Source organism: Triticum aestivum, chromosome 3A (assembly GCF_018294505.1).
Source record: "Triticum aestivum cultivar Chinese Spring chromosome 3A, IWGSC CS RefSeq v2.1, whole genome shotgun sequence".
Taxonomy (NCBI): Eukaryota; Viridiplantae; Streptophyta; class Magnoliopsida; order Poales; family Poaceae; genus Triticum; species Triticum aestivum.
Window position 1 is genome coordinate 38,905,683 of NC_057800.1, and position 22,584 is coordinate 38,928,266.

The 22,584-nt window shown below is 44.7% G+C and overlaps 1 protein-coding gene and 1 pseudogene across 1 annotated transcript; both read right to left on the reverse strand.

Annotated features, from left to right (window-relative positions):
* Positions 1 to 4,351: 4,351 nt before the first annotated feature.
* LOC123060071 (G-type lectin S-receptor-like serine/threonine-protein kinase SD2-5) lies at positions 4,352 to 6,465 on the reverse strand (annotated as a pseudogene).
* Positions 6,466 to 18,727: 12,262 nt separating this feature from the next.
* On the reverse strand, positions 18,728 to 20,781 carry LOC123060072 (proline-rich receptor-like protein kinase PERK3). Its single transcript, XM_044482636.1, has one exon. It carries the CDS (start codon positions 20,770 to 20,772, stop codon positions 18,742 to 18,744), a length of 2,031 nt encoding a protein of 676 aa, XP_044338571.1. The 5' UTR covers positions 20,773 to 20,781; the 3' UTR covers positions 18,728 to 18,741.
* Positions 20,782 to 22,584: the final 1,803 nt, after the last annotated feature.

A 22,584-nucleotide genomic window follows, 5' to 3' on the forward strand; every position in this document is an offset into this window, starting at 1 on the left:
GGCCAGACTGCTGCGCGACACGCGCTTGTCCTCTCCGTGACTCCGTCCTTTGGACCGGCTCTCCACCGCGGCGCTGCCCTGCTTCTTCGCTGCCGCCCCTCGCCTTTCCTTCCTTCGCATGTTGGCTTCTCCTCCGCATTGAGCCGCCGCCATTCCTCTGCCCGCGTCTAATCTAGAGAGGTCCGGGGGGAGACAGCGGACCAGAGGAGCCATGTGAGCAGGCCGACTGGGACCCTGACCAGCGGTGCTGTCGTCTTCCCCTCGCCAGGTACATCACCAGATCCTGAAGCCGATTAAGGAATCTCCCGTGCAGCGTCGCAGGGGCTGAGCCTCGGGACGTTGGAGATCTAGCGTGACGTCAACGGCAACGAGTTTGCAGCGGCAGCACCGGCGCCGGTCAAGCCGTTCCCCAATGCGTCCATGTATCACCCTAGGGAAAAGTCTAATTCCTCAACTGTTCTCTGTATGTGCTAGAAAAAATTTCCCGCGGGGCAGGGCGAGATTCTAATTTTGCTAGTTGAACAATTTTAGATTCATGTGTATAGCCAATTAATGGATATGAGGTACGTGCTAGCCTTTTTTGATCTGATTGCTTAGTGCGCGCATGATAAGCAAATCTCGGAGCTGATGCTGGCCGTGGAACCAGAGGAGCAGCGCCGCCGCCACCGCCTCCTCCCTCCTTTTCTCGGAGCTGATGCTGGAACGACTCCGTTCGTCAAGGATAGTAGTCTAGTTGCACATATATTAATGTTTAGTTGGTTTATAATATAGTCTAGTTGCACACGCATTGATATTTAGTTAGTAGAAAGACTAGTTGCACACACATATGCTCAGTTGGCTTGTAATGTAGTCTACTTGTACACACATTGAAAATTAGTTGGCAGGAAGACTAATTGCACATGCATATGCTCAGTTGGCTTGTAATGTAGTCTAGTTACACATACATTGATATTTAGTTGGTAGAAAGACTAGTTGTACACAGATATGCTTAGTTGGCTTATAATATAGTCTAGTTGCACACACAGAGATGTTTAGTTGGCTTGTAATGTAGTCTAGTTACATGCACATTGATATTTAGTTGACAGGAAGACTAGTTGCACACGCATATGCTTAGTTGATTTGTAGTGCAATCTAGTTGCACACGCATTGATATTTAGTTGGCAGGACACTAGTTACACACACATATACGCAATTGACGCGGCAATGTAATCTAGTTGCACATGCATTGATATTTAGTTGGCAGGACTAGTTACATACGTATATGCTTAGTTAGCGCGACAATGTAGTCTAGTTGCACATACATTGGTGTTTAGTTGGCAGGACTATTGGCACACACATATGCTCAATTGACACGACAATGTGACTTAGTTGCACACACATTGATGTTTAGTTGGCAAGACTATTGGCACACACATATACTTAGTTGGCGTGACAATGTAGTTTAGTTGCACATATATTGATGTTTAGTTGGCAGGAAGACTAGTTATTGAAACATGTTCATGCGGGATCTACTTTTTAAGAGCACGCCGCGATGATTTCAACGGCGAAAACGGATCTGAATTTTGACAAGCGATTTTGAAGATATGTCTTTTATAATTTTAAAAACCAAAAATTAATATACAAGTGACGAACATGAGCAACATTAATGCAGCAGCATGCAGACATCTATCACTTGGAAAGAGATCACATAAGAAATGATTAATTAGCAATCTTCTTTTTAGCCATAGGAATAATTAGATAACAACATGCTAGGCACACTATTTGACAAAAAAGGCAGGCCGTCCAGGAACGCTAGCGGGCACCCAGCCGCCCGCTAGACGTGTCCTAAATAGAAACTGAGGTTTTTTTTGGAACCACTTGTACTTTTATTAGAAAAACAGAGCTGAAGCGCTACAAAAAATGTTCAACATTCCGTGGGCTGCATAGGCTGGGCTTTCTACGCCTGCATGACAGGGGCCTGCTCATACCCTTCCTCCCTACCCCTAAAAAAATCTAAGAAGAAGAAAAAAACACCTTTCTCCTCCAGCCGTTGCCGGCGGGGCCCCATCCGCGGCGAAGTCGCCGGTGAGCTGGGCCGTCTGGCCGCAGGGCATTTCCGTCGCCATATCTGGCGCCCAGTACCACGTATTTCCACCGCGCTCCATCAGCAGCCGCACCGCCCCTAATCGCCGGCCTCCAGCGAGGGGAACCGCGTTGCCGTCTTCGGTTTGATCCCCCTCAATCCTCGTCGGTGGAGGTAAGTAAACAACTCCCTTTTCAATTACTCGCTCGGCCAGCAATTCGATGATGAAACACCCACACATGGGTTCTTCAGTAGGGACAAGCATGGCAAGGTCAAGGTCTCAAGGATAAGGTTTGGGATGAACCACATGAACGTCAGGCAGGTCATTAGGTCAATATAACCTCTGTATTGCAATTTACGCGATGATTTGGTGCACCGGCATTGCATTATATGGTGAGCCGAAAACCAAATGGGATTAAACATGGCATAACTGATGTAGTGATGTAGTGATCTCTGTATGTAGATGTAGTGATGTGTGTGTATATGTTATGCTGATGTAGTAATGTAGTGATGTCTTGGTATAGTAGGACATTTTCATGGCTTGGGTTCATCAGTCGGTGGGTGGTTCAGAGAAAAAACCAATAATTAGGAGGCATCATTATAGTTGACAAGTTTCCTTACCATTCTAGTTCTTGCCCCGTGATTATTTTGTCACGAAGCTTATCTTGGCTATCAAACCATCGACCGGCATCCGGCCTCCTCCTCCTCCTACTCAGCATTTCCAACACAACAGTGCCACAGCCGTAAACATCTGACTTGAAAGATATTGTTCCAAACTTCAGAAAATATTATAGCATTTAAATATTTCTGAGTACGACAAGTTAAACAGTTGAAAGCCGTATTTTTCATCTTTTGAGAAAGCCGAGCCATCTTTTTAGACATAAGAACTTGATGCACATCACTAACTCCTCTGCCCTCTGGTGACTATTGTATAGCAAATCTCTCATTGTGCAGTTTTTTTCCTTAAAAAAACTCTGAATTTCAGCAGTCCCCACAAAACGAGTCATTTATCTGAAACAGAAGTTCTACTATTACAGAAGTGTGTTAAGTTCATTTGTAACCCTCTTCGTACAAGAAGAAATTTTGTCAGATCTACATGATGTCCACTCCATATAAAACTGAAGTACTATCACATAGGAACTGTGAAGCAACAAAGAGAGCTTAGGGACCATAAAGGAACTTCCTGCCTTTCCAAACTTAGTGGATTATTGAGAGTACAATAAGCACTTGTTGATACTAAACATTTGGTGTTTATTAGTCTCTCGAAGTCCCAATTTGCTTTCATATGGTCCATTTCTCAGCTTTCCCTGCACATGTGAAAATTTTAAACATGCTATTAATTTCAAGTACAATTACTAGAAACAGATTTGCAACGGGAGAAACTGGACAAAACAATAAAATTGACTCATTCGTCTGTTTTAGAGACCAAGACGAAGAGGGCTAAAAATGTCTTATTCACAATGATGGTTCTGCGGTTCCTGTGCAACAGAGAAGGATGGCCAGAGCCTTGTTATCTTGGGTTCTCTGGCCAATATGTAAAGAATGCAAACTAGGCATCTTAGTATCTCTGGAGTGCTGAAGCAGCAACATTGACTTCACCGTTGATCAAGTCCTTGAAGTGCCTCCCTCACTGGTGAATACGGTTACAGGGCTGGGATAGTGTTAGGTTTAGAAGAACCTCATGGGGGAAAACCCAGGAAATATGGATCAAGATCGAAGATCCGTGTGGCACTGTGACCTTAATCTATGAAAATGATATATGTGTGTGGCTACTGGAAAAATCTAGGCAATTTACAGTTATGTTATGAACTTTGCAAGATAAATTTTAATCTGAGTTCCTCCTCCTGCTCACATCTTTGCAAGCTAAGAATCTGAATTCTTTGTATTGAAAATGTAGCAAAATCCTTTCAGTCAGTGGAAGGAAGAATAAACATCTCATCAATTATCAACACTTTTTGGTTATCTGGGATGTTTAAGAAAGAGCAAAAATTTATCAATGCGTGTACATTTTACAGTTTGCTCGTAACGTCTTACAATAGATTTGAGCTACCTTTTCTCCATTTGAGGAAATCAAGCTGTACCTAATTTCAACAAAATCAAGTGGGCAAGCTGCAGAACATAAAGGCACTTGCGGTAACTAACATACCAGACTGCCCATTTACTTCTCTGCTTTATTGGAGCAATGACAATTTTACAACATGTTAGTAATTTTTAATTTCAACCATGATAACTCAAACTAGATTTGCGCTACAGGTGGAGCTGAAGAGCAATGCATGTGGAGCTCAAAGGAACACAAATGATTTCATCTGTTGTGGATCAAAGAAGGTTTGCAATACTGATATATTATGCAGGTTAGCATAACTCAAAAGTTGTAATAATTTGAGAAAATACAACAGACCATGAATTCTGTTTTACATAAGAGAATCTCCTACGCACAATCTAATTGCCTACCTTGTCTGAATTGTCTCTGTTTCACCTGGGGCCTGATACATCTGAGGCTAGAGGTGGCGCTGAAGAGCTCACATTTCCTGTTCTACCAAAATTTGCTGGAGTTGTTACAACAAAGTTATGCTCTATGTTGAGGTCTGCAGTCATGACACCTTCCAATACTTTTACCACCTCAGACATTTTAGGCCTTTTTTTGCAATCAATCTGCAAGCACCACATTGCAAGCATCATCATCTGAATGCATCTTGCTTGTGTGCTTGCATGTCGTTGCTGTTATTGTCAATCAAATCTACCAACTGATCATTCTTTACCTTTTCCTCCAATAGGCTGATGAGATGGATGCTCTCTTCTGACCGGGAAGTGTCGAGGTTCTTTCTTCCACTGATGATTTCCATGACCACGACGCCGAAGCTGTAGATATCCGCCTTTTCTGTGATCTGTGATGTCAACCATTCAGGAGCTAAATATCCAGGCGTGCCTCTCATTCCGGTAACCACTTGGCTCATATCCCTGTCTATGAGTTTGCATAGTCCAAAATCAGAAAGTTTAGCATTAAAGTCATCATCTAAGAGGATGTTTTGTGGTTTGACATCCAAATGAGCAATTCGTTTTGTGCACTCCTCGTGAAGATAAGAGAGGCCCTTAGCTATATGAGTTATAATCTTGCACCGCGTGCTCCAATCCAGAGGAGAAGCATCATTGTCATGTCGGCAATAGATCCATCTGTCCAAGGATCCTTTGGGCATGTACTCATATACCAAGAGCCTGTGGGATTTCTCTGCACAGAAACCAATCAATCTCACCAGATTAATATGATGAATGCTGCCAATTGTCTGAACTTCTGCCGAAAATTCTCTTTTGCCCTGACCAGTTCGATCCAAACGTTTTACTGCAATCCTTTCATCAGCAAATTGACCCTTGAAAACAGACCCAAATCCTCCTTCCCCGAGCTTGTCTTTGAACTGCTCGGTTGCTGCTCTTAGCTGTTGAAATGTGAACCTCATTGGTGTTCCTTGTAGCTCCCCAAACTCTTCCTCTTCTTCCATCTCATGTTGTTGTTGTGTTCTTCGTTTACATATAAAGAAGGCGACGAGGAACAAGATGGTGAGAAAAATGAAGCCGCCTACAGGAGGTAGAATTGCAACAACTCTTCTTCCAGAGGGGGATTTCGGTTTCATGCTTGTTGGCCCAATAGTTGTAGGTAGAGTACTTGGGGTCGGAGGTGTTGCCTTGGCTGGGGGTGCAGGCAGGGGACTTTCAGCTGTAGGTGAGAGTGTTTGATTAATCAGGGGACAGAAGATGACCTGGTACTTTGTGCCCGACGGGCAAGAGTAAGTGGATGTATCATCAGGCTTGCTGTAGGCATCTGGGCACATCTGCTTAACGAAGGCCGAGTAACTTGTGTTGCAACGGCTTGCCGTGCTCCCAGTACATGCATTGCTACACCCTCCCGGAGCCTCCAGCTCTCTTGGGCACTGCGATGTGATGTTGGCTGCACAACGCGGCCCCTTGCTGCACCCTGACCTTCCCTGAATCGGCACCGGCAGGAAGTCCATGGGCACGTTGAAGCCATCAATGAGCGAGATGTCGAAGAAATCATCAACACTTTGGCCTTGGCCAAGACTGAACTCGCCCAGCGTGCTTGGCGATCGACCACTGGCCGTACATGCGAGCAAGCCGCTGCAGTCACCAGTTTGGCATGACCCGCCTTCGTCAAGGAGTGAGCAGCCTGTGCGCGGCCAGATGCGCCCTGTTGAGGTACCAGCGGGCATGTTCAGCGCCCATGTCTCCCCCGGATCGAGCTTCACGCCACCTCCCGGCAGAGCGGCTGGCCACACGGTGTAGGAGCATTGGTTGATGATTTTGAATGTGGTGGCCTCGCTGGTGGCTGCGAGTAGGAGTACGAGGAGGAGAGGGAGGAGGTGGAGACACGAAGAGGTACTCGCCACTGCCATTTTTGGTACGATTTTTTTGCTTGCACGCGTTAACTTGAAACACAGTCTGAGTTGGAAACTTGCAATAGGGTTCCTGTGATGGCTAACAGGGTGGAAGAGTGGTAGGGGATTGTAGATAGGGACTGCATCTGTGTGTTGATTCATTCAACGGTCAGCAAAAAAACAGCCTAACATGCCTATAGCCATGACTGTTTGATAGGAACAGACTTGCTTGTTTGCTTGTTTAGTCCCTTTTGAATTGTAGCTGTACGTCTTCCAAAGAAAAAGAATGGGAATCTTTGCATCTGCATAACGTGTTGTTTGATCAATTTTTCTGCCTAACAAATTCTTTAAGCTGATGTAGACCTAAACCCTAAACCCTAACTGCGCACTTTTCTGCCTTTAAGGAAATTGTTAGGTTGCACATCTTAATTTGTTCATTCCTAATCTGCTGTTATGATTTGTCACGTCATTCCTGATCTGGAATCTGGAGTCACCAACAGTTTAGAGGTAATCTGGTGTTTGGGGGCAAAGCTGAAGCTGACAGCGGTTGGCAGCTGCCTCGAAGCAGCTGGAGGCCTCCTTCACCCGTCGACGACTGGCCTAGCTATCATACGCCGTCAACCACATGGAACCATGCATGCATGTCTCACTCATCATAACTGTTAGACCGGCATATTAGGGGCTTAGTCCAGTGGGCTGTGACCCAAGTTATTTTATAGTTATTAGGGGTTTAGCCCAATTATCTTATCGTTATTAGGGTCGTTTGCTTAGGTGTCAAGTAAACCTCCTTATATAAGGAGAGGAGATGTATCAATCTAATTAAGTAAGAAGTAATCAGTATTTGCTCAGCTTCCCTTAGGGAGCCGGGAGACCTAACCCTAGCTGCCTCTTGCACCGCCGCCGTCTCTTCTCCACCACGCAAGGACGGCGCCCAGCCGCCGGCCGCCGCGCCCTCGACCTCGTCTTCCTCCATCTTTCTCCTACAATCTCCGCCCTAGAACCGGCAGAACCCTAGCTCCTAACACTTTGGTATCAGGTAGCTCAGTTTCGATCATGTCTTCGCCGCCGCCCATCCCGTCGCTTCCGCTGCCGACCGTCACCACCGCGCCGCTGCTCTCCCCGTCCGCGCCGCTGGTCGCATCCTCCGGTGCCACCACCACCCAGATGACGATGCCCTCCACCGCACCACCGGCCGCCGTCTACTCCCCGGCGGAGATCACCGGGGTCCTCAACGATCTCGTCACCGCCGTCCAGGGGATACGGCTATACCTAGCCGGCCCCTACGGGCCGCCGGCCGCCGCGACCGGCCCAGCCGCCCTGCCATGGTATTCGGCACCCGCGGCGCCGACCGGGCCTCTACACCACCACTGGCCGGTTTAGCCGCCGCCCGCCGCCGCGCCCCAATGGCCGCAGTGGCCGGCGCCGGCCCTCGCCGCGTCACCCACGCTACCCGGGTCCTCGCCGCCACCGCCCTGGCAGCCCTGGTAGCCGTCGGACCCCAGGGCCACCGCGACGCTGGTTGGGCCACTACAGCCCTCGCTGCAGCTACAACCAGCCCCCGCCACCGCCCCGATCTGGCCACAATGGTTGGCCCCGGCCATCGCCGCGCCCGCCGCCTCCGCCGTTTCCAGGCAGCAGCAGCTGCCACTGCCGGCGCCTCCGCCGCCCAGCACCGGGCTGACTACAACCGCGCCGGCGGGCGTGCCGATTCAGCAAGTGCGGTACCCGCCCTCGCCGTCCCAGCTTCCGGCCTGGTTGGCCGGGACGTCACCGCCGCCAGTCTACACCGTGGCCGCGGACCAGCAGGCGCCCTCCCTGCCGTATGACGGGCCCTCCGGCTCCACAGGTTTCCACACTGGCTTCGACGGGTCATCGCTTTCCTGCGGACCACCTGTGCACAACGGACCAACACCATCTTCTTCGCTGCTCCATATCGCCGAGCCATACACTCACGCGGTCATGCTCAGACGCAGGCAAGGCTTTTGCATCTTTCAACAAAAGAAAAGAAAAAGCTTCGGACCCGGCCTGTGATGTATGAACTCTTAATGTGGCTGTCATTAAGAGCCTATAGAATAAATTAAGTTCTTTTTTTGTGATGTATGAACTCTTAATTTATATACTAACGAATAAATTAAGTTCTGCTGTAGAGCAAGAAGGTTTGTAATGTTAAAACATTTTGTATGTAAAATTAACTCAAGAGAAGCGGCTTTAGATTGTACTAATTTAGAAAGATTCAACATACAAATCTTTTACTCATTTCACTTGGCACGTGATACAATGGACAAATCTTTCACTCCAGATAAGCGGTTCATATTTTCATTGTCCTATTATTCTATTTTTAGTTTTAAATTCATGAATATTTTTAAAAACTTGTGAACATTTTGAATTAATTAAAATAATTTGAATTTATGAAGTTTTATAAGTAGAAAAATATTTTTAACTCGTGGACATTTTTAAATTTGAATAAACTGACCGAAATAAAAAAACCAGCTAGAAAAATCGCTGAAATAGAAACAGAGCTTTTTTAGTGCTTTTTTAGGCATATTTTTTTGAGGTGTTTATGAGGGATAAATAGAAAGAGAGCTTTTTTATCAGGGGTTGCGACATTCCGTGGGCTGCATAGATCGGGCCATATACGCCCGCATGAGGCAGGGGCCTGCGCTCAAGAAAAGAATAACTTTTGTCTCAAAAAGAATTAACCTTTCTCCTCCAGCCATTGCCGGCGGCGCCCCCATCCGCGGCGAAGTCGCCGGTGAAGTTGGTCATCTGGCCGCAGGGCATTTCTGTCGCCATATCTGGCGCCCAGTACCACGTATTTCTACCGCGCTCCATCAGCAGCCGCGCCGCCCCTAATCGCCGGCCTCCAGCGAGGGGAACCGCGTTGCCGTCTTTCGGTTTGATCCCCCTCAATCCTCATCGGTGGAGGTAAACTCCCTTATCAATTACTCACTCGGGCAGAAATTCGATGATGAAACACTCACGCATGGGTTCTTCAGTAGGGACAAGCATGGCAGGTCAAGGATAAGGTTTGGGATGAACCACATGAAGCGTCAGGCAGGTCAATATAACCTCTGTATTGCAATTTACGCGATGATTTGGTGCAACGGCATTGCATTATATGGTGAGCCGAAAACCAAATGGGATTAAACATGGCATAGCTGATGTAGTGATGTCTATATGTCTTGCTGATGTAGTGACGTAGTGATCTCTGTATGTCTTGGTATAGTTGGACATTTTCATGGCTTGGGTTCATGGTTGGCGGGTGGTGCAGAGAAAAAACCAATCATCAGGAGGCATCATTATAGTTGACAAGTTTCCTTACCGATTCTAGTCCTTGCCCTGTGATTATTTTGTCACGAAGCTTATCTTGGTTATCAAACCATGGACCGTCATCCGAGCTCCACCTACTCAGCATTTCCAACACAACCGTGCGACAGCCGTAAACATCTGACTTGAAAGATATTGTTCCGAAGTTCAGAAATTATTATACTCCATCCGTCTCCAAATAAGTGTCGTTGATGTAGTACAAAGTCGTACTAATTTTGTACTAAATCAGCGACACTTATTTTGGGACGCAGGGAGTAGCATTTAAATATTTTCTGAGCACGACAAGTTAAACAGTTGAAAGCCATATTTTCCATCTTTTGAGGAAGCCGAGCCATCTTTTTAGACATAAGAACAGGATGCATATCACTACCTCCTCTGCCCTCTGGTCATTGTGCAGTTTTTCATTCAAAAAACTCTGAATTTCAGCAGTCCCCACAAAATGAGTCATTTTTCTAGACAGAGGTTTCACCATTGGAGAACTGTGTGCAAAGTCCATTTTTTTGCCCTCTTCTGGATTTTTTCTGTTATGTCTGTATGATGGCCGCTCCATATAAAACTGGAGTATTACATAGGAACTGTGAAGGAACAAAGAGAGCTTAGAGATGATTAAAGGAACTCCCTGCCTTTCCAAACTTAGTGGATTATTGTTAGTACAAAAAGCACTTGTTGATACTAAACATTTGGTGTTTATTAGTGTCTCGAAGTCCCAATTTGCTTTCATACGGTGCATCTCTCTGCTTTCTCCACACATGTGGAAAATTTCAAGCTTATTCGTCCAGCCCAGGAAAGAATGCAAAATTTCAAGTACAATTACTAGAAACAGATTTGCAATGGGAGAAACTGGACAAAACAATAAAATTGACTTATTCGTCTGTTGTAGAGGCTCAGAAGCTGCTTGGAATCAGCTCAAGACCAAGACGTCTTTACTGACGAAAATGTCTTATTCACAATGATGGTTCTGCGGTTCCCGTGCAACAGAGAAGGATGGCCAGAGCCTTGTTATCTTGGGTTCTCTGGCCAATATGTAAAGAATGCAAACTAGGCATCTTAGTATCTCTGGAGTGCTGAAGCACCAACATTGACTTCACTGTTGATCAAATCCTTGAAGTGCCTCCCTCGCTGGTGAATACGGTTACAGGGCTGGGATAGTGTTAGGTTTAGAAGAACCTCATGGGGGAAAGCCCAGGAAATATGGATCAAGATCGAAGATCTGTGTGGCACTGTGACCTTAATCGATGAAAATGATATTTGTGTGTAGCTACTGGACAGATCTAGGCAATTTACAGTTAGGTTATGAACTTTGCAAGCTAAATTTTAATCTGAGTTCCTCCTCCTACTCACATCTTTGCAAGCTAAGAATCTGAATTCTTTGTATTGAAAATGTAGCAAAATCCTTTCACAGTCAGTGGAAGGAAGAATAAACATCTCATCAATTATCAACACTTTTTGGTTATCTGGGATGTTTAAGAAAGAGCAAAAATTTATCAATGAGTGTACATTTTACAGTTTTCTTGTAACGGCTTACAATAGGTTTGAGCTACCTTTTCTCCTTTTGAGGAAATCAAGCTGTACCTAATGTCATAAAAAACAACGAAACCAATGCAAGAAAAGTATAACAAAGATACCAGGTTGTCCTTCTAATGTGACAATGAAGAACTGATAATTAGCACATTCTTCTTCCACTTCTTAAAAGCAAAAGACTATTCTGGTTAACATTCTTCTTCCTCTTCTTAAAAGCAAAAGACTATTCTGGTTATGAGTTGTTCAAACATGATATTGGTTAAGATTCAAACATGATACTCAAGGTAGCATGACAATTGACAAGCACCAAATAGTCCTACTATAAGTACTAAAACATATGTCAAGGATCATTCTACTTCAATCAACACATGGATAGACAATAAACAAGTTGACGTATGGCATGCATCTTTCTGACCTGCTGAAAAACACTGAAATTCCTCTCACAAGCCGAGGAGCTGCATGTCAAACTCAAAATCCGCATCGCCAATACCCTGAGATTTGGTGCACTTGACCCATGATTGGACCACCAATCAGCTTCATTAAGAGTAAAAAACGGAGTTAAGAAAGCATTGCAAGTTCTGATTTGAGAATGGAGAAAAAATTAAATGTAAATATGCACCTGGATCAAAGTTTTTGTTTTTCCGCTGCCTTTTAGCAATGTCTCTTCCAAATGACCCCTCTTCACCTTGATATGCCTTAAGCTCATCCGTGATTTTGTCTTGAAGGAGAACATCTTCCACCATTTTTCCCATGCAACTTACAATCCCATCTTTAAATGTTGGATCCAACAAAATTTGTAGCTTGTTTTCATAAAAGTAGTCTGGATTTAAGAAGTATCCAGCCCTATGTAGTGGCCTCTTCAATTTGTTGTCCCATCTTTTATCCACTATATCCAACACTTCTTGAAAACAAGATTCTTGTTGTTCATTTTCACACTTGGCTGAGATCTCTTTCTTTGCATCCAAAAAGGCGCCGTATATGAATCCCATAGCTGGTACATCGCTGTCCATTCTCCTTAGCAAGTTAGCCAATGGTTCAAAGAACTTTACGGCAATATCTACTCCTCTCCAAAAAGATTCAGAGCGCACAGTTTTGTTGGTTTCACTTCCTTTAGCCTTTTTTAGATAGCCCATTTCATCAAGTTGATCTGATCTAAATAGCTTCTGGAGTTGCTTCTTGTTATCCAGCATGCTCTTCAAGTTGAAGTATGATGTAGCAAACCTAGTAATACCTGACCTAACCAGATCTTTCCCAAGGAACTCCCTCATTAGGCTCAAAACCCTTATGTGTGCATAAAGGAAAACCGTCACAGCTCTATCTTTTGTAATAGTGGAGTCAACTGATGGCAGCTTACCGATGTCCTCTAGCATCAAATCAATACAATGGGCAGCACAACCATTCCAGAATATGTTGGGCCGCTTTGCATTCAACAAAGTTGATGCTGCCTGATTCACACTTGCATTATCAGTCACCACTTGAACTACATGTTTCTCCCCAATCTCTTCAATGCAATCATCTACAAGCTGAAAGATGTACTTGCCATCCTTCTTCACAGCTGAACAATCAAAAGAATCGAGAAAAACCACACCATATGCACTATGGACTACCAGATTCATTACCCCTCTTCCTCTTATGTCGGTCCACGCATCTGTCATGATTGTACATCCAATGAGCTCCCAAGCTTCCCTGTGTGCTTTGAAGGATTCCATCACTTTCTTCTTCCTCTTCTTCAAGAATGGGCCACCCATTTCATAAGGACTAGGACCTGGCAAGTCTTCGCCGTATTGTCCAACTGACTGAAGCATAAGGGCAAAGCTTGGAAGTGTGACTGAATTGAAGGGAATGCATGCTTCATAGAAGAACTGGCATATGTACTCACAAGCACGGTTCCTTTTCTTCAGTCTCTCCCCAGTTGTCAGCTTTAATTGGATGCTCTCACTAGATTTTGCCTTCCTTGCAGCGATAGCATCTTCAGTTGATAGTTGGCAGAATTTGTCCATAGGCCCACCCGAGGATTTAGATGTTTTGCCTCTCGCCGACTTAAGCATAACAACAGAATTGCTTCTGCCATCTTCATCACTTGAACCTTCCCCCTTTGAGTGGCTCAAGTCCACTTCACATCTAATCCTCTTCTGCTCTGAAATTTTTGCTGCCTTTTTATCACCCTTCTTTGTCAAAAACTCAGTGATTTCATCCCTTACATCAGCTGGCACTTTTGTACAGGGAACAACACCGGAAGTTGGAATGTTTGCAAGGTGGAGCTTGATTCGAGCAATACCATTGGTGTACAAATGATTACAGAAAATGCACTTCAAAGAATTCCTCTTGTTTTCGTCAGGACAACTGCAATATTTCCATCCTGGGTCTTTTGATTTCACATTCACAACTACAACTTCTCCTTGCACCGTTGATGCTGTGCTTGAAGCACCAATGCCTACAATCAGACAAAGTATATATCAATGCCTACGTCTTCAGTGCAGTACATATATCTTTAGTACAGAGTAAATATATCTTTAGTACAGAGTACATATATCTTCAGTAGAGAGTAAACACCACCAAAATGAACCACATGGTGCAAATAAAATCGGCCCATCCAAGCATTAACACCAAATAATCACAGATAATTAGTCAAAATGAACCACATGGTGCAAGTTAATTAGTCAAAACCGTAAACCATATTGAGGAAATCAACATCTTTCTATGAATAAGTGAATAACTGAATATACAGGGATCTCCTTCTGAATCCTACTTCCCTTTGTTGGTGCTCTTGCCGGCGTTCATCTGGTGGTGCTCTTGCTGGCGACATAGCGGGAGACGGGGAGGGCATGGAGATGGCACAAGGGAAACTGGGTATGTGACGGTGTGGATGCTTGATTACCTAGTGGTTGACTTGCCAACGGTGTGGTTGACATCGCCCGTCGGTGCTAGGAATAGGATGGAGTCGAGATGGAGGACGCCGCCGCCACGAGAGGATGATGCCGCCGCTGCTCACGTGAAGATGTTGCCGCCGCGCTGATGACTTGATGCTGTCGCTCCCTGCGCTCACGCCCAGATGTTGCCACCGCAGCCGCCGCTCATCTGGGCTGGGAACTAGGAAGGGGGTGAGATGTGAGAACTAGGGTTAGCCGGTTAGGTCATGGGAGACTGATAAAAGGAGTGAGAAAGGTTGTTGTCGTGGGTTGGTTTCGGCTTGCTGGGCCTGCTGGGCTGTGCTTATTTTAGTTTTGCATGGTCTGCATGTTTAAACGTCAAACGCTACAACGTTATAGCGTCTGTAGCGCGCTAATAGCGCGATTAGCGCCGTAGCGGCCGATTTTGCCAAAATGTAATGTCTCCCTTCCGAATATGCTATAACCGCGCTATAACGGCGAAATAGTGTGCTATTTTTTTTCGTTGGGTAATACCCTACGTCCTGCTTGATTGTTCTTGATGATATGAGTATTACAAGAGTTGATCTATCACGAGATCGTAGAGACTATACCTTAAAAGCTAGCCTATGTTATGATTGTATGTTGTCCTACGGACTAAACCCTCCGGTTTATATAGACACCGGAGGGGGCTAGGGTTACACAGAGTCGGTTACAAGGGAGGAGATCTACATATCTGTATGACCAAGCTTGCCTTCCACGCCAAGAAAAGTCCCATCCGAACACGGGACGAAGTCTTCAATCTTGTATCTTCATAGTCCAACAGTCCGGTTAAAGAATATAGTCCGGCTGTCCAAAGACCCCCTAATCCAGGACTCCCTCAGCTGGGATAGTGTTAGGTTTAGAAGAACCTCATGTGGGAAAACACAGGAAATATGGCTCAAGATCAAAGATCCGTGTGGCACCGTGACCTTAATCAATGAAAATGATATATGTGTGTAGCTACTGGACAAATCTAGGCTGTTTACAGTTTGTTTATGAACTTTGCAAACTAAATTTAATCTGAGTTCCTCCTCCTACTCACATCTTTGCAAGCTAAGAATCTGAATTCTTTGTATTGAAAATGTAGCAAAATCCTTTCACGGTCAGTGGAAGGAAGAATAAACATCTCATCAATTATCAACACCTTTTGGTTATCTGGGATGTTTAAGAAGGAGCAAAAATTTATCAATGAGTGTACATTTTACAGTTTTCTTGTAACAGCTTACAATAGGTTTGAGCTACCTTTTCTCCTTTTGAGGAAATCAAGCTGTACCTAATGTCATTAAAACCAAGTTTGACATGCTGCAGAACATAAAGGCACTTGCGGTAACTAACATATACCAACTGATCGGTTTTTGTTAGTTAGTCCCTTGGACTGCCCATTTACTTCTCTGCTTTATTGGAGCAATGAGAATTTTACAACATGTTAGTAATTTTCAATTTCAACCATGATTACTCAAACCAGATTTGCGCTACAGGTGGAGCTCAAGAGCAATACACGTGGAGCTCAACGGAAGCAAATGAGCTCAAAGGAACATTTTAAAATTATTGAACATTTTTCAGCTGGAATACATTAAAATCAGAGAAACAGCCGAAATAAAAACAGAGCTGAAGAGCTACACAAAAAAATCTGGGTGCGACAATCCGTGGGCTGCATACTTGGCTGGGCTGTCCATGCCCGCACGAGCCAGGGGCCTTGCTGCTCTTACCCTTCCTCCTCCGACGCTCAAAGAAAAAGAAAAGGGAAACATTTCTCCACCAACCGTTGCCGGCGGCAGCCCTATCCGCGGCGAAGTCGCCGGTGAAGTGGGCCGTCTGGCTGCAGGGCATTGCCTCCCATTCCTTGTGCCCAGTGCCACATCTTTCCACCGCGCCCCATCCAGCAGCCGCGCCGTCCCTAGTCGCTGGCCTTCTTCGGTTTGACCCCCTCAGTCCTCGTCGCTCGTCGGTGGAGGTAATTAGCCAACTCCCGTGTTAATTACTTTCTCAGGCAGCAATTCGAAGATGAAACCCTCACACATGGTTTCTTCAGTAGGGAGAAGCATGGCAGGTCAAGGATGAGGACGGTGATGAACCACGCGAACACCAGGCGCAGGCGGTTCAATGTAAGCAGCAGCCTCTCCATTGCAAATTATTTGATGATTTGGTGCAACGCCATTACATTATATGGTCAGTGGAAAACCAAATGGGATTGTGGTCAGTAGCATAACTGATGTAGTGATGTAGTATATGGCTAGCTAATTAACAGTCCAAGAGTAACCGAGTACAGTGTAGTTGGACATTTTCATGGCTTGGGTTCATCGGCTGGCCCAGAAACAGAGCAGATTGCCTACCAGTCATTGTTAGACTTGGCAAATTTACTCACTGATTCCAGTTCTTGTCCAGTTATTAACTTTTTCTCACAAAGCTCATTTTGCCTATCAAACCATGGGCCATCATCTGAGTTCCTCCTCCTGCTCACCATTCCCAACACAAGCATATGCCCTGCTGTTATTAACATCTGACTTGTAGTATAGTTTTCCGAAGTTCAGAAAAATATTTTTGTTCTGGTGAGGCATTGCACTGTTACTGTAGCTGCAGTCAGTGTGATTGTGATGATTCCCCACAAAAAATAAGAAATGTGATTGTGATGATGCTTTCATCCCTAGCACACAGTTTTGTAAGCCCCAAACCTTGAATATTTAGATTGAAATTATAGAAAAACCATCTAGCTGCCAACAGAACAAAAAAAATGCTTCCTTTCTTTACATTTAGCAAATTCCTATTTATATAGCCTTTAAAAATTTCTGAGTACGACTGGTTGAACAATTGAATGCCATATTTTCCATCTTCTGAGGAAACCGAGCAATCTTTTTAGACACAGGAACTTCATAGACATCACTACCTCCTCTGCCCTCTGGTCACCATTGTATACCAAATATCTCATTGTGCAGATTTTTTTTTTCTTCAAAAAACTCTGAATTTCAGCAGTCCCCACAAAACAGCCATTTTTCTGAAACAGAAGTTCTACTATTGCAGAAGTGTGTGTAAAGTACATTTTTTCCCCTCTTCTCAAAAGAAGAAATTTTGTTATATCTGAATGATGGCCACTCCATATGAAACTGGAGTACTACATAGGATCTCTGAAGCAACAAAGAGAGCTTAGAGATCAATAAAGGAACTTCCTGCCTTCCCAAACCTAGTGGATCATTGTAAGGACAAAATTTTAAACATGCTATTAATTTTAAGTACAATAACTAGAAACAGATTTCCATTGGAAGAAACTGGACAGAACAATGAAATTTAGTTATTCATATGTTGCAGAGGCTCAGAGGCTGCTTGGAATCTGCTCAAGACCTGGATGTATTTACTAACCAAAATGTCTTATTCACCATGGCTCTGATTCCTGTTCAACAGAGAAGGATGGCCAGAGCCTCACTATCTTGGGCTCTCTGGTCAATATCTAAAGAATGCGGTCTAGGCATCTTAATATATCTGCAGCACTAAAGCAACAACATCGACTTCACATTGATCAGGTCCTTGAAGTGCCTCCCTCGTGGCGAATACAATTACAGGGCTGGGATAGTGTTAGGGTTAGAAGAACCTTCTGGGGGGAGCCCAGGAAATATGGATCAATATCCAGGATCTGTGTGACACTGAATTGATGAAAATGATATATGGGTGTATTTACTGGACAAATCTAGGAAATTTACAGCTAACTTCTTACATTTGCAAGCTGAGTCTCAATCTGAGTTGCTCTTCAATATGAGCTCCTATTCACAATTTAACTAAATATCTGAAATCTTTGGATTGAACATGTAGCAAAATCCTCCCAGTCATTGGAAAAAAAAAAGGGCAACCTGGTGCATGTAGCTCCCGCTTGCGCAGGGTCCAGGGAAGGGTCCGACCACTTTGGGTCTATAGTACGCAGCCTTTCCCTACATTTCTGTAAGAGGCTGTTTCCAGGACTTGAACCCATGACCTCATGGTCACAAGGCAGCAGCTTTACCACTGCGCCAAGGCTCCCCTTCCCTCCCAGTCATTGGAAACAAGAAAAAATACATATCTCATCTATTATCAACACTTTAGGTTATCTGGAGTGTTAAAAAGGGCAAACAATATCAATACATGTAGCATTTTACAGTTTTCTCAAAACGGCTTAGAATAGGTTTGAGCCATCTTTTATCGTTTTGAGGAAATCAAGCCGTACCTAGCGTCATAAAAAGGCAGTGGAAATGCTGCAGAACATAAAGGAACTTGTTGTAACTAACATACCAACTGATTGATGTCAATTAGTTAGTCCCTCAGATTGCCAATTTGCTTTTACTCTGCATTTCTCTGCTTTATTGGAGCTATGAGAAGTTTAAAACTTGTTATTAATTTCAACCATGATAGCTCAAAGCAGATTTGTGTTACAAGGAAAACCTGAACAAAACAATACAAATAAGTTCATCTGATTGTAATAATTTGAGAAAATACAGCAGTCCATAGCTTTGCTTTACATAAGAGAATCCCCTACTTACAATCTAATTGGCTACCTTGTCAGGATTGTCTCGTTTCACCTAGGGCCTGATACATCTGAGGCTAGAGGTGGAGCTGAAGACCTCACATTTCCAGCACTACCAAAATTTGCTGAATTCACAACAAAGTTATGATCTATGTTGATGTCTATATTCATGGCACCTTCCAATACTTTTACTACCTCAGACATTTTAGGCCTTCTTTTGCAATCAATCTGCAAGCACCACATTGCAAGCATGATCATCTGAATTACATCTTGCTTGTGTGCTTGCATGTCGGTGCTGTTATTGTCAATCAAATCTACCAACCGATCACTCTTCACCTTTTCCTCCAATAGGGTAATGAGATGAATGCTCTCCTCTGACCGGGAAGTGTCAAGGTTCTTTCTTCCACTCATGATTTCCATGACCACAATGCCAAAGCTATAGACATCTGCCTTTTCCGTGATCTGTGATGTCAACCATTCAGGAGCTAAATACCCAGGTGTGCCTCTCATTCTAGTAACCACTTGGCTCATATCCCTGTCAATGAGCTTGCATAGTCCAAAATCAGAAAGTTTAGCATTGAAGTTGTCATCTAAGAGGATGTTGTGTGGTTTGACATCCAAATGAGCAATTCGTTTTGTGCACTCCTCGTGAAGATACGTGAGGCCCTTAGCTATATGAGTGATAATCTTGCACCGTGTGCTCCAATGTAGAGGAGGAGCATCATTGTCATGTCGACAATAGATCCATCTGTCCAAGGATCCTTTGGGCATGTACTCATATACCAAGAGCCTATGGGATTTCTCTGCACAGAAGCCAATCAATCTCACCAGGTTAATGTGATGAATGCTGCCAATTGTCTGAACCTCTGCCGAAAATTCTGTTTTGCCTTGACCAGATCGATCCAAACGTTTTACCGCAATCCTTTCATCAGCAAATTGACCCTTGAAAACAGACCCAAATCCTCCTTCCCCGAGCTTGTCTTTGAACTGCTCGGTTGCTGCTTTTAGCTGTTGAAATGTGAACCTCATTGGTGTTCCTTGTAGCTCCCCAAACTCTTCCTCTTGTTCCATCCCATGCTGCCATTGTGTTCTTCGTTTACGTATGAAGAAACTGACGAGGAACAAGATGGTGAAGAAAATGAAGCCACCTACCGGAGCTAGAATTGCGACAACTCTTCTTACAGAGGGGGGGTTTGGTTTCATGCTTGTTGGCCCAATAGCTGCAGGCAGAGTACTTGGGGTCGGTGGTGTTACCTCGGCCGGGGGCGCGGGCAGGGGACTGTCAGCTGTAGGTGACAGTGCATTAATCTGGGGACTTTCAGCTGTAGGCGTCAGTGCTTGATTAATCTGGGGACTTTGAGTTGTAGGCGATAGTGTGTGATTAATCAGGGGACAGAAAACGACCTGGTAGTTGGTCCCCGACGGGCAATTGAAAGTTCTGGTGGAACCATCGTCGGGGTAGCTGTAGGCATCTGGGCACATCCGCTTAAAGAATTTCGAGTAATTTGTGGGGCTGCTTATTGTGCTTCCATTCAAGCAGTATATGTCCTGCTTGAACACTGTGCACGCGTTGTTACAACCCCCCGGAGCCTTCAGGTCGCCTGGGCACTGCGATGTGATGTTGGCTGCGCAGCGCAGCCCCTTGCCGCACCCTGACCTTCCCCGAACCAGCACCGGCAGTAACTCCATGGGCACATTGAAGCCATCGAGGAGGGAGATGTCGAAGAAGTCATTCGTTTGGTCTTGGCCAAGCGTGAATTCGCCCAGCGTGTTGGGCGGTTGACCATTCCCCTTACAAACGAGCAAGCCGCCGCAACCGCCAGTTTGGCATGACCCTATGCCTTCGCCATGGAATGAACAGTCTGTGCGTGCCCAGATGCGCCCGCCCATGGTGCCAGCGGGAACGTCCAGCAGCCACGTCTCCCCCGGATCGAGCTTCACGCCACCTCCAACTGGAATAGCGGCTGGCCACACGGTGTAGGAGCATCGGTTGATGATACTGAATATGGTGGCCTCGCTGGTGGCAGCGAGGAGAAGGAGAGGTAGGAGACAGAGAGCCGAAGAGGTACTCGCCGGTGCCATTTGTTGTTTTTTCTGCTTGCTCCCGTTAACTTGAATCAGAGTCTGAGTTTCCTAGCGCTATTGCAAACTTGAGTCAGAGTCTGAGTGACAGCTAACAGGATGGAAGAGTGGTAGGGGATTGCAAAGTTGAATCAGAGTCAAAGTTGACCGCATCTGTGTGTTGAATAATTCAATGGTCAGCATAAAAACAGCCTAACATACTCTGTAGTGATGACTGTTTGATAGGACCAGACTTGCTTGTTTGCTTGTTTAGTCCCTTGCAAATTGTACCTGTACTGAGTCTTACCCCAAAAAGAAGGAATCTGTATATGAGCATAATGTATTGTTTGATTAATTTTGTTTCCTAACAAAATTCTTTAAGCTGATGTAGACTGAGATTTTGTTTTATGTTTGCCTTTCGTGAAATCGTTAGATTGCACATCTTAATTTGTTCATTTCTGATCTGCTGTCATGATTTTTTTTTCGCTACAGTCAGACCCAGAATCTTGAGTCAGCAACCATCTTGGTGGTTGGGGGCAAGCTGAAGTTGACAGCGGATGTCAGCTGCCTGGAAGCAGCTGGAGGTCTCCTTCACTACTCTCTGGTTTGCGTGCAAACGAGAGTGGCGAAAACCTTGTGATCTTTGCGAAAATCTCTGTTGATTGGTAGCTTTCTTTTAACACATTTTGTGGCGCCCGATCCTAAGGTTGCATGACTTGTTTGGTTGCGCTGTTGGTAGAATTGAATCTCGCAGCTGGTATTAGCTGATTGTAATTCAATTTCCGAGTACTGGTATGTACTACTACTACCTTGTCTCTTACAAATTAATTGAAGTTCTAGTTCTGTTCATTTTTTAGCCTGGTACTACTGTCAAGAGGGGAAAACCATCATGCATGGTTTATTTTGGAATTATTAGTAAACAGTAAGCATTGCATTAACCTTACCATCCATAGGACAGACGTCAGCTTGACCAAGATTTGATCTTCAAAGTACTCTCAAGCTTGTGCCGTACGTGTTCTACTTGTACGTATGGTCTGGGGAAAAGCTCTGTGGTTTGAGGAAATGAATGCATGCATGTAGCTGTCCGTTCTTGGGATTTGTGAATGTGTCCTGAAATGACCTGGAAATGAGGCTGCAAGCGGAATTTCAGTCAGAGTCGTGCTCTACTGATAGCGATTTGGGCTGATTCTAGAGCAATTTCTTAGCAATCAGTTAAATCGGACCAAATGGAATTTTCCGTCAGGTCCACACTAATTTCCTGCTGTCACTCTCAAGGAGAACAGAAGAACTGGTGGATCATGGCCACATTAGATTGACCATAACGATATGATGTTTAAACCTCAGCTTAGAAGAACGAGAATAAACAGAAATATATACTTAGGCCTGAAACTCGTGGCTCACGGGAAGTCTGCCAAGCACAACCATATAAACCAAGCAAGGTATGGCGAAATCTCACTTGAAATGATACTTTGGGAAGCTGAACTTCCGTGAACTGGATTAGGTATTCAAAAACATCTTGCTACATTATTAACTTCGCTATATTAAGGCACGGCAGTTTTTTTTCTTCAGATAACATATAGAAACATTGTCGATCGCATTGATGTGATGCGACAAGCTCTGTGAGAACTTCAGCAGCCCTTCCTTCACCTGGAGAAAAGCTCTGTGCCATCTCCTACATATCAGGTATGGTCCGGGCAAAAGCTCTGTGGTTTGAGGAAATGAATGAGTGCTTATAGCAGGGACAGCTGTGTTCCTGATGCCGTGTTCTTGTGATTTACAAATGTTTCCTGAAATGACCTGGAAATGAGAATACAAACGGAATTTCAGTCAAGA